We start from the raw sequence: 11,003 nt of genomic DNA, 5'->3' as shown, positions 1-11,003 counted from the left end.
AAAACAAAAAAAAACCTTTTTGACCATGCAAAATACAAACTTGACATTTAAACTTCAGGGTGTCCTTCCTTTTTTTTTTTTTTTGTCCAAAGATGGATATATATATATATATGCACATCTATGTCTCTGCAGCAAAAAACAGACTTTCAAGCCCTTGGATTAGTAAATTTACAAACTCATTGAATAATGTTTAGATTCAAATAGGCTATCATAGTTTTCCTTTTGAAATGCATGTTATCTGACTGTTTCTCAACCTCAAAAATAGAACTCAGTGAACAGCTAAGCCTTTAATTAAATATATTCTAACAATTGTTTCAGTCAGTGGTAACTATGATCTTGCTTCTATTGAGTACAATTATAGCATGAGTATAAAAAAATGCAGACTTCATACTGGCTTGTTATAAATATAACATAATGTGTACCTTATTCTCTGTTATTTAAGCATATTTAACATAGGATACTCTCCAGTCTGCAAACAAAATGCCTGACATTTTACGGATAAAATCCTTCAAGATATATTGATATGGATAATGGCAAGTTTGCTCTCTATGCTGAAGTGGATGATTAAATATATGAACGAAAAAGGATAGATTGAGATCCAAACACTGGGCATGAAGTACTTTTTGTTCCACAAGTTCATTGCTTTCAATGATAAAACCTTGCTGTGACTTCTTTTCTATCTGATGACAGTGCACTGTGCCATGATCCCATAGATGGACTCCCAACAATGGTGTCCACATTCAAGATCTAATAGCAATTCAGTGCAATTTTCTCCAGTGTATAGTGGAACCTTGCTGCTTTCAGTTCTCAAAGTGGCTCCATCTAACGGTGTTCTCTATATCAGGACAGATTCTGGAACTTCTACTGAAGATTTTTGTGAACTTACTCCATATGCAGTTTCTTTTTCTAAAAAGGAGTTACTGCCAGTGCAATTCTCTTAAATATGTATAAAAATCATAGAATATAGCCTCTAGTCCATCAGATTCTCTGAAACTCATCCATATAATGTTTTGGCTTAAATAAGTCACACCCAACTTTAATCCTAGCATGTTTTGTCAACATGCTTTAGAGAAAATAAAAGCCAAGCAACAGTGTTCAGATAGAGTCAATAACATGGACTACAGTCTAATCCCTACAGAAGGAGAAATTGAGGCAGGGATGTTGTCACTGTTATACAGCAATAGCAAGGAAAAATCCTGGCTCACAGGCATATGTTAACACTTAAATCCTGGAAGTTTGATTAAATTGAGGGAAAAAAAAAATCTCTCTTTACCTGGAGAACGTTTTTGGATATGATAGTATGACTCTGACATTTAATTTTGTTCCTAGTTTTGGTGGTCAAAAATCAAGATGCTTGACTTAATTCTAGCAAACCTACATAGCAATTTAGTTCCTGTGACCAGCCCTTTCATAGGATCCTCTCATTTGAAGTCAGTCTTGGGAGAGAAATCACATTCCAGAATAGCAATGCAGACATGAGGGATCTATTTGATCTCTGCTTTTAGCCTGAAGTCTGTGTTTACTGGGGAGTGACTTGGTATGTTTTGGTATAGTAACGGTTGTATTCCAAAACCACTAAAATTTCATCTGCAAAAAGAAGTGCTATTTTATTAAGAAAAAAAAAAAAAAAAAAGCACAATTCCAAATCCTTTTTAGATATTTTTGTAACCCAATTTACAGGGGGAAAGAATCATGCTATGTAAAAAAAGAAGGTATTATGGAAAATTGCTAACCAAGATAGCAAGAAACCAAGACATTTTGAAGAGTGAAAATAGCCATCATTTCCTTAAAAAAAAATTACAAGGTTTCAGGTAATCCTGTAAGCCTGTACACAGTCCTAATGATACAACTGCACCGTAGCTAAGCTAGGCTAACAGTGCTAAACCATACAGGTTTATTTTAGCCAAAGTGTTACAAGTAAATAAATAAATATGTGACATGAGGCAGAACTGCAAGTTTTGGAATAATTTTACAACCTCTGAAGCTGGGCTCCACTCCAGAGTGCTGATGCAAGAGTGCAGCTCTCCTCTCACTCTTGGTGTATTTATTAACTAGATTCACTCTGAGCTAAATTTTAAGCTGATGAATTAACTACAGAGACTGACTGAAATCTCCTTGGCTCATTGCAAACTTGCTATTGTAAACAAAACAAAGTCCACTCCTCAATGGCTTCTCAGTATGTAGAAAGGGGAAAATAAATAAATAAATAAAAGTTTGAGATTGATCTCTACTTTCCTTTTTTTTCTGCTCTAGACCTGATCAAAAGTGACTTAGCTAGTACAAAGTTAAAATTAATGTCATGCAAGTACAAATATAAGGTACAAAGTCATTTTCTTCTATCCTTCTTAGCTCAAATATATGTTGATCTAGGGCAAAAAGGAAAAAAAAAAAAGAATAAAAAAAAAGCATGTCTAGAACATTGCACCTAAAGGTACTTTCTAACGGAATTGCAATATAATTGCTATTCTGGTAAAAGTTTCATTTTAGGATAGAACAAACCATTATTCTAAGCCACGCTTAGTACATCAAAAATATCACATAGGGCCTTCCTGAGAAACTCAGAGTATTGATGATTCACTAAAGCTAGCAACAATAGAAACACCAACGCAAAGACTCTGGGCAAAAATGGCCATTCCAGGCCATGCCAGCATCTCTAAAAGAGCAATGATAGCAGCAGGGGAGCAGTATATAAATTCCAGCATGGAGATACCGACTAGGTGTTCAAGGCAGTTGACACAGATACTGTCTAGAGATAGACTCTCTCATGGCTTCCACTATGGGGAGGCTACAGCCAGTGCACAGTCAATGCTTCAGACACTGTAACCCACCCCAGAGGGAAGTCACAAGAAACCTGATTTCCTAAGTTCTGCTGTCCACAGAATTTCTTTGCTTTCATTTAATTTCTCTAGGTTTACCCTTAGCTCTAACGACATAAATCTAAAAAAGCAATTTTACTCATTTTTTCTAGAGTTAGAAAAATATTTTGTAGTGCTAGAAAAGTAGTAACCTCTTAATGTATATTATAAGAAGATTTGAATGGAAAATAATTATTTCTACTTGATTTTAAGCATAACTTCCTTTAATTTTCAATGGACCAAATTACTTACAAATATAAGCAGCTCTTCTGGCTTTTCTTCCAACCAACTTTGCAATGTCTCTGTAGAAACTGATTCCACATTTGGAAAAGACTTCTGCACCCATTTGATAGCCAAGTCCATCATTTCTGCTGGATCAGTTACGTTGAGGTTACGAATCTCCTCCAGAAATTTTGCTGACATTGCTTTGGAGCAGTGCAGCACTATAAAGAACTCTCTCTTAAAATGCTTAAACATTCTCTTATCTGTTTCATGCTAGGTCACATGCCTGATTTATTTTATTTGGATAACAGCCATACAGTTAGAAGAAATGCAACTTTTTCTAAAAAGCAAGCCTAGAAAACGCAGATACAAGGATGATACAATTGTACTTTCACTAGACCACAAGGGAAGTAACATTTCATATGTGACATTTTTATAAATTTTTGGAAATTGCTGCATAAAGGTCACCAGCAAAGGCTCTGGAGACCACTTTGTTTTGTTCTCAGAGTGAAGTGATCGATTTAAAAAAACAAAAACAAAAAAGAACTCTGAAAAACATGCCAGAGTTCTACTTTGGAGTTAGTGGTCTCTCCAACTTGAATGCTTGAGCTGAGCTGAAGGAGAGCACGGGGAGCTGGACAGTGTTAAAGGAGAGGCAGTTTCCCAGAGCTGTGGTCAGTCCTGGTTCAAGCAGCTCCCAAAGACCTGGAAGCAGGTCCTTAGGGCAAGGGTGTGTGGGAGGTGGCCCCTCATAAGAGGAAGGGGTGAAGCTCATCACACTCAAATTCATCACATTCCTGTCAATCAAAATTCATAATCCTGTCAATCTCCTCTGTGCTTCTCTGTGTAACACTGTGTGTGAAAAGTAATCTTTCTGTGCACTACGCATTCCCTCACTCTGGAAATCAAAGAATGAAGATTATGATCATTTTCGCGAGGGATGTGATGAAGCCCATAAGCATACCCGGTGAGGCCGCAACGCGGTCACCATGTTTGCGAGCCGTGACCGATAAGCACCGCCTGGGCACGCTTTCCCGTAGGAAAATGGCGCTACCCACAACCCGTTTCCCTGGCAACGCTCCCGCGCGGGCCGCAGCCTGCGTCCCGCCTCTGCCGCCGTTGCTGGGCAACCGCCGGCTTCCCAGCTCCCAACAGTGCCGCTAGCCACCCGGCTTCCGTCCGACCGTGCGGGGTGTGGCTGCCGCCATCTTGTCCCGGTTGGGCGCTCAGTGGGAGGTGCGTCATGGAGGCAGGTGAGACCTCGGCGGCTCGGGAGGGGCTCTGCCTTGTGTTCTGCACCGCGGCCCCGTTTCCTCCTGGGTGCCCCTCCCCCCGCACTCCTCCCGAGTTCCCCCTTTTTCGCACTGCTGACCAGACTTCGTTGGAAGCTCAAGGCTACGAGGTCACCTCAGGGCTCCGAGCCGCAGGCCTGGGACTGCGCTTCCTTTAGTCCATCCATCTGACTTTATTGCAAGAGGTTGAGCTCTGTTTCTCTGGAGAGCAGTAGTTCTCACGGTTCTCTGTAGGCTCTCGACTTGCACCTGTGCCTGGATAACTTCTTAGAGAAAGAAAGGTGTGTTTAGATGCAGTTGCTTTAGGACCATCTCTGTCCTGATATTAGATCTCATTGGTGGTTCTAGCTGGGAGCTGGAGCTGAACCTCCAGCTGAACCAGACACCTGATGTATCAGCCAGTGCCATATTATTCTTTATGATCAGCAAACTTGCTCTGTCCCCTCAAAGTCTCTAATAAAGGTGTTGATACTGGAGCCAGCATCAAGCCTTTTGGGGGTCACCACTAGTGTTTGGTGTATGTTGTAGCATGAGAACATTGCAGTGTTTGCTCATGTACCATTTGAAGACATCATCTTAGAGAAAAAGTGCTGCCTTTCTCTGCTTTTCTGCTACAGTTACATAAAATTAGGATTTCAGTGGGCTGCTTGCTGTTCTCCCTTCTCACCCTGTTAAATGTTTTCTGTATAAATATCCTAAGTTCCTTGCCTCTCCTGTTCCTTCATTTTAAATAAGTTAGTATGGTTTCCTCCATTTCTTGTATCTTGTTTGGCTGTAATCACCATGTTTATTAATGCAGGTCCAACACTGATTATTGTAATGAAGAACCTTTTGCTAGATTAATTTATGTTGATTATGGGAAATTACTATTTTGTCTACCCTTTTTTTAAACCTACTGTCTCCATGCTGCTCAACCTGAAAAGTTGACTTCTAAATCTGTTGCATGGGTCCAGTTCTTAACTGTTTTTCTTATGTATATTAGATGATACGGGAAATCGACTGCGGTTCCAGCTGGAGTTGGAATTTGTTCAATGTCTGGCTAATCCAAATTATCTTAACTGTAAGTACTTCAAAGTAAATGTGAACATCCTAAGAAATGAATATCAGTGGTCTCTGTTTTTGATAAAGCTAAACACAGAAAAGTGAATTTAGCTTTTACAGGATAAAAGTAGCTTATAAATACCTGGGTTGGTCAAGATTTATAACAGGTGGGGGTTATGCAAAAACAGTTTTTTACCAGTGTTAATAGTAGCTTCAGATACTATACTTCTCCCTTGAATTTTCCTGTCAATTTTGATGCTACAATAAAAAAAAATTCTTATAAACATCTGTTCTTTACCTTATTGCTTTATGAAAGACAGATACTGTAAGGGGGATGTGAATGCCTTCTTATGCTTGGAATGCTGACATAAAATATACTTTTCTTCCTGTGTATTCATTTCATTTTGATTTGATAAAAATTTTACTGTAATCTTAACATTTTAACTCAAGGGTTTTTTTTGTGTATTTTTGCATGTATTCTTTTCAAGTTTGACAGACTTTTTTTTTTTCTTACATCTCTAACTGACAGTTCCTTATTTGTCATCTTATTTCAGTCCTTGCACAGAGAGGCTACTTCAAAGACAAAACTTTTGTAAATTATCTTAAATATTTACTTTATTGGAAGGAACCTGAATATGCAAAATACCTAAAGTAAGTGTTGAAATCAATTAGCATTGTGAAACTCAATGTGTTGCTCACTTTTTGCTAGCTGCCATGTAGCAATATGTCATTGCTTGATTCCTGCCTGTAACCCTGCCTCTGCCTTCTCCACTGTGTTTTGCTATTTCCAATGGTCCAGCTATAAGAGGATAGATAAAATGATAGAACTTGTCTTTCATCAGCTGTGCAGTGAATCTTCCTTTTGCAAACTACCAGCTACAGTTTAGCATTTGTTTAAAATATTTGTTTAAAAAAACACTTCAGTTAGGTCCAGTAGCTGTGTTTGGAGAGGGGTTTTTTTTTTTTTATTTCAGTTGTTGCTTATATGATGTAAAGGATGGTTTTGCATTTTTCTTATTGTTGCACTCTCGCTTACATTTTGGAAAACAATTCCTGTTTTGCTCTTTAAATGAGCTCTTGAAGTAGATATTGTAGCTGATATGTATGTTTATTTTAACCAAATCTAGTAGGAAAGTTACACTATGTAAGCATGTGTATGCATCTCTAGATTGATGTTATTGCATTCCTTTCCTACAATAAAATTTAAGTTTTTAAGGTATGTATTAATGCCTGGAACATTATATTTTGGGTTTTGATACTTGAGTAAAGCACATATATGAAAAACAAAAATCATGCTCTGCCTAGTTATTGGAGACATCAGTCTTAGTGTACCTTGTAAAAGCTCTTAGTAAAGCATCTGTTTATTTTTAACACAGGTATCCTCAGTGTTTGCATATGTTAGAGCTGCTCCAGTATGAACACTTCCGCAAAGAACTGGTAAATGCTCAGTGTGCTAAATTTATTGATGAGCAACAAATTCTTCACTGGCAACACTACTCACGGAAAAGAATGCGCCTCCAGCAAGCACTGGCAGAGCAGCAGCAACAGAACAATACCTCAGTAAAATGAAGTGTTGCAGAGTGACAAGGTGGTACTTTGTATCACTTCAAGTACTTATAAGAGACTTGGTAGGTACATAAGTATATAAGTTTACCTGCTCATTTCTATAGCTCATTTCTTTTTGATTTATCAAGTGACTTGGCTTCTTTTATATTTTATGTTGTTATTTTTTGCTGTAACTTGTATCAACATTTAAAAGGTAAAAAACTAATAAACTCAAAATTCTGTAACTTGTAGCATGAACAATCTCAAGAGAGTGTTATTACCAGTCTTTGCTCCTCTTGAAAACAAAATGTAGGCTTTTTTTTTTTTAAGCACACTGTCACTTAAGTAGCTAACAAAAAAAGGATAGTTCAGAAACCTGACTTTAAGAGGTGTGTTCCTTGGAGAACAAAGCTATGTCTCAGAGTGTTGCTAAGAAGCGTGTGTACTTTTTACAACTGCAGGATGAGTAAAGCTAAAGTCAATATATACAAAATCTACAGTGCAGACATTTACATTGAAACAGAATTCAGCTATAATTTGTCATTTCTGTTTTATAGATAATCATTGTTAGCAAGGGAGTCTTAAACAGTTTTGCTTACAGTATTTTAGAGACAGAAGTCAAAGTGTGAAGACACAAGGACTGCATGAGAGAGGCAGAGTTAAGTAATACAGTCTTACAGTCAGATATTATGGAAATACTAAACAGAAAGTAGGGAAATTGGCAGGAGCTATATTTATTCCATTAAAGTCAGTGTGTTTTAATGGAACAGACACTTTCTGCCAGTGACATACTAGATGCTTGTAGGCTTTCCTACAGAAAGTGTAGTAAAAATAATGTGTTAAAGGTGTATATGCTTTGACAAGGATTTAATTTTGTTATTTTTAGATTGTATTCACTTGAGTATAGTTTCCTTTGTATAATGAAGAATAAAATGTAGAATCAAAAAAGTGGCAGAATTCTTAGACTTCATGCATTCTATATAAAGTGACTTGTCACATAGTTTAATTACAATTAAAATATAATTTATTAAACTAAGTTAAAAATAAAGTATATTTTGAGTGTTCTGCTTCTAAAGATTAGGTGCAGTTTAGACAATTTGCTCTACCTTTCTAGGACATTTTTTTTCCCTTTCTGAATATGTTTAGGCAACCATTCATACACTATTTCATATTTTTGTAAGAGCAGGTACACTGACCATCAAACCAGTGACACTTGAAGAGTGTTAGCTTTCAGTTCATCATACTTGATAATGGCGTATGTGTTCGGTCTATTTTTAGGTGTTGAAAATCTGTCTTAATGGCTTTGGTAGCTGTGTAAATTCCAATTTAGGAAGAATGAACAGATTCTTGTTTTTATTCTTCGTAATTAATTGCTAAGCTAGACCTTCAATAGTAAGTCAGTGTTATTTATCAGTAAATTGAGGCTAAACAAGGAGCAGTTGCTGCTGATCTGGTAAGTTTTCATTTTCTTTTCTAGTAACTGTGGTTTGACTTGCATTCTTGTAAGAAAGGATAGTAAAGCACTTGCCTCGGCTTAGAGGGGAGCATTCCTTTTGGCTGAAATGTTGTAATAAACACGAGTCAATATGCATATACCACACTAGCAACTCCACTACCATTAATACGTTTATTTAACTGTATTGAAGAGCAGTTGTTTGTGTGTATTCTTTAACAGATTATCTACTTCAGCTATGCAGTGTTGAGGGAAAGAAGAAAATGTATGTAAAGTGTTTCAGAATATGAACTCAGCACCCTTAAACAAGACTGTTTGTTGCAAGTACAAGTTTATTTCAACAAGCAAGGAATGATGCCATTTTGCATTTTGAGAATTCAGTGGAAGGTTTGGACCTAAACTTAATTACATTTATTTTGACTGGTCAGACATTGTAATTAACAATGATAGTCTGGAAAACACAAAGTTCCCTTGAAAGAATAGAACAAATAAGTGAGATGAGCTTAATGATTGACTATTAGAAGATTTAATCTTCAGTAAACAACATCCTCACAAGCTCTGCCTTAAAACATTCTTCTTCAACCAGCTTCTGAGGCTGAAAGAAAATAATATGTTTTTAGGGGTGATTCAAAATCCTATTCAAGATTAGAGCCATCCATATATGACAACTTTGCTTCAGCAATTATTTTTCAATAGTTGAAGGGAGCAAGTAGTAGGACATAATTGAAAAATGCCCAAGGGTTTTTTGCTCTGAATCATTCCTTGGAATGTAACTGCTAATTAATTTAACTTGTACAAGTTACAACGTGGTCTGACAGGTTTAGTGTCTTTGACTAAAAATCACGAGACTTTATAGAGTTGTAGTCTGTTTGTATCAGAAGTGTACTGTGGTAATACTGTTCCACTCCCATAATTCTACAATTGGATTTTCTAAAGCTGCAGGAGCTGCAAGTCACAAGCTAACAAATGTTTTTAAGAACTTTCTCTCCCTTTCAACCACTATTTTACTACATGTTTATTACAGGGAAAATTCTATGGAAGATTGATCAGTTGTCTGTTTGAGCCAGGAAGTGGATTGGCGGGCAGAAAAGTTGTTCCTAATTGTCTGCCCTTTTTAAATGTGAAGGTATAAGACAACATGGATGGTAAATATAAATTTATAGCCACAAGTTCCTGCCACTGGCTCACTCAAATGCACGGATACTAAAGACATGTGACAAATGACTTACTGTTCCATATTTAAGTAATGTAGGCACTCCTGTTAGTTTCAGATTCTTTCTGAATTCATTGTTGGGATCTTTCCAGCTGTTCAGGGAGAAAGTGAGTAACAGCTTATACAGAGGTACCTGGGATCAGCTTGTTAAAATTCTTTCACAAAGATAATTCAAAGAGCCCTACCTCCCCAACCCCGTTGACATTAGGATGGTATAGACCTCCAAGACCACAAGATATTTCACTTATTACAGAAAAGAGCAGTTAACATGCTTGTTAAAGATTCATCCACAAATAACAAAGTTGTATCAGCCATTAGCATTAAAATATTTTACTTACTAGGCTCTGTCTCCTACTAGGCAGTAGATGAATACAGACCCATCAGGCATGTTATGAAGTTCTTTCCTCACAATGGGTTCAGCTAGAGAGTAATTTATTAATCAGTTAGTAGTTGATACTATTATGGTGCTACAGAATTGCATGGATCAGCTTGGACAAACAAGGTTGCTAGAGCTGATACTTTGTCTGGGGCAGAAGGTTTTATAGACACAAGTTTTACAGAACTAACTACTAATGTTACAGGGACCTGAGGTCCCTTTCTACTTAGTAACCCAATAAATGTTATTGTCTCCCTTTAGGAGAGCTCTTTTGAAAAGCAGTAAGCTGTTGCCATATATAATTTAGCATACATGATTGAGTAAAGTACAGTATGATGTACTGGGAAGAGCCACCAAGTCCATGTTACATCCGCCTGCCAGGCATGAAGCCACAGTTGATAAATACATTGAATTACATGAATTAACTGACCCTAAGAATTAACCGACTCTGGGATGCACGTCCCATTGCCTGCAGAGCCGACAGAAACAGCTGCCTTGGCAGGCGCCCCAGCTGAGCAGCAGCCTGGAACAGCAGAGCGCGGCACAGCCGCCTGCCCACGCGGCCGCGGCTGCCGCTCCCAGCGGCGGCAGCGCCGCGGGGTTATGGAGCCGGGCGGCTCGCACGAGCCTGGCGCGGACGCCGGGGGCTGCCGGGCTCTTCCCTCCCGAGCGGCACCGGGCGCGGGGGGCTGCCCGCGGGGCTTGGGCGGCCGGCTGGGGCCCAGCCGCGGGGGCGGCGGCGCTCACCCGTCACGCAGTCCGGGCACCAGCTGCGGCCCGTGGCGTCCTTGTCGCCGCAGAAGAGCGCGAAGATGGGCCGGCCGTGGCAGCGCTGCGCCGTGTCCGCGAACTCGCCGTAGCCGCGAACCTGCTTCTCCTCCCAGCCCATCGCGCCCGCCGGCCCGCGCCGCCCGCCGCCGCGGCCACCGTAGCCACGCCCACTCGCCGCTTCCCGGCGGCCTCTGCGGCGGTGGTTGCCAGGTTTGAACAGCCTCTCCGCAGCGGG

The 11,003-nt window shown here is 39.2% G+C and overlaps 2 protein-coding genes across 2 annotated transcripts; one reads left to right on the top strand and one right to left on the bottom strand.

Annotated features, from left to right (window-relative positions):
- The first annotated feature begins 4,320 nt into the window (after positions 1 to 4,320).
- MED31 (mediator complex subunit 31) lies at positions 4,321 to 7,089 on the top strand. The gene is made up of 4 exons (XM_026047876.1): positions 4,321 to 4,330; positions 5,352 to 5,429; positions 5,965 to 6,061; positions 6,787 to 7,089. The coding sequence occupies exons 1-4, from the start codon at positions 4,321 to 4,323 to the stop codon at positions 6,977 to 6,979; spliced, it is 378 nt and encodes a 125-aa protein (XP_025903661.1). The 3' UTR covers positions 6,980 to 7,089.
- Positions 7,090 to 8,755: 1,666 nt separating this feature from the next.
- On the bottom strand, positions 8,756 to 10,904 carry TXNDC17 (thioredoxin domain containing 17). Its single transcript, XM_026047733.1, has 4 exons — positions 10,745 to 10,904; positions 9,960 to 10,041; positions 9,638 to 9,713; positions 8,756 to 9,003 (listed from the first exon to the last, which is right to left on the bottom strand). The coding sequence occupies exons 1-4, from the start codon at positions 10,884 to 10,886 to the stop codon at positions 8,935 to 8,937; spliced, it is 369 nt and encodes a 122-aa protein (XP_025903518.1). The 5' UTR covers positions 10,887 to 10,904; the 3' UTR covers positions 8,756 to 8,934.
- Between the last annotated feature and the right edge of the window lie 99 nt (positions 10,905 to 11,003).

Source organism: Nothoprocta perdicaria, unplaced genomic scaffold (genome assembly GCF_003342845.1).
Source record: "Nothoprocta perdicaria isolate Ctin4 unplaced genomic scaffold, notPer1 scaffold_50, whole genome shotgun sequence".
In the NCBI taxonomy this organism is placed as follows: domain Eukaryota; kingdom Metazoa; phylum Chordata; class Aves; order Tinamiformes; family Tinamidae; genus Nothoprocta; species Nothoprocta perdicaria.
The sequence above is the reverse complement of the archived record's forward strand: the minus strand, read 5'-3'. Positions and strand labels throughout refer to the sequence as shown.

Coding starts and splice junctions, on each gene's coding strand:
- TXNDC17 (XM_026047733.1), bottom strand. CDS start 10,886: ATGGGCTGGGAGGAGAAGCAGGTTCGCGGCTACGGCGAGTTCGCGGAC. Junction 9,714..9,959: donor CTAGTAGGAGACAGAGCCTA/GTAAGTAAAATA, acceptor CTCCCTGAACAG/CTGGAAAGATCCCAACAATG. Junction 9,004..9,637: donor CATTACTTAAATATGGAACA/GTAAGTCATTTG, acceptor ATTTTCTTTCAG/CCTCAGAAGCTGGTTGAAGA.
- MED31 (XM_026047876.1), top strand. Junction 5,430..5,964: donor TAATCCAAATTATCTTAACT/GTAAGTACTTCA, acceptor ATCTTATTTCAG/TCCTTGCACAGAGAGGCTAC. Junction 6,062..6,786: donor GAATATGCAAAATACCTAAA/GTAAGTGTTGAA, acceptor TTTTTAACACAG/GTATCCTCAGTGTTTGCATA.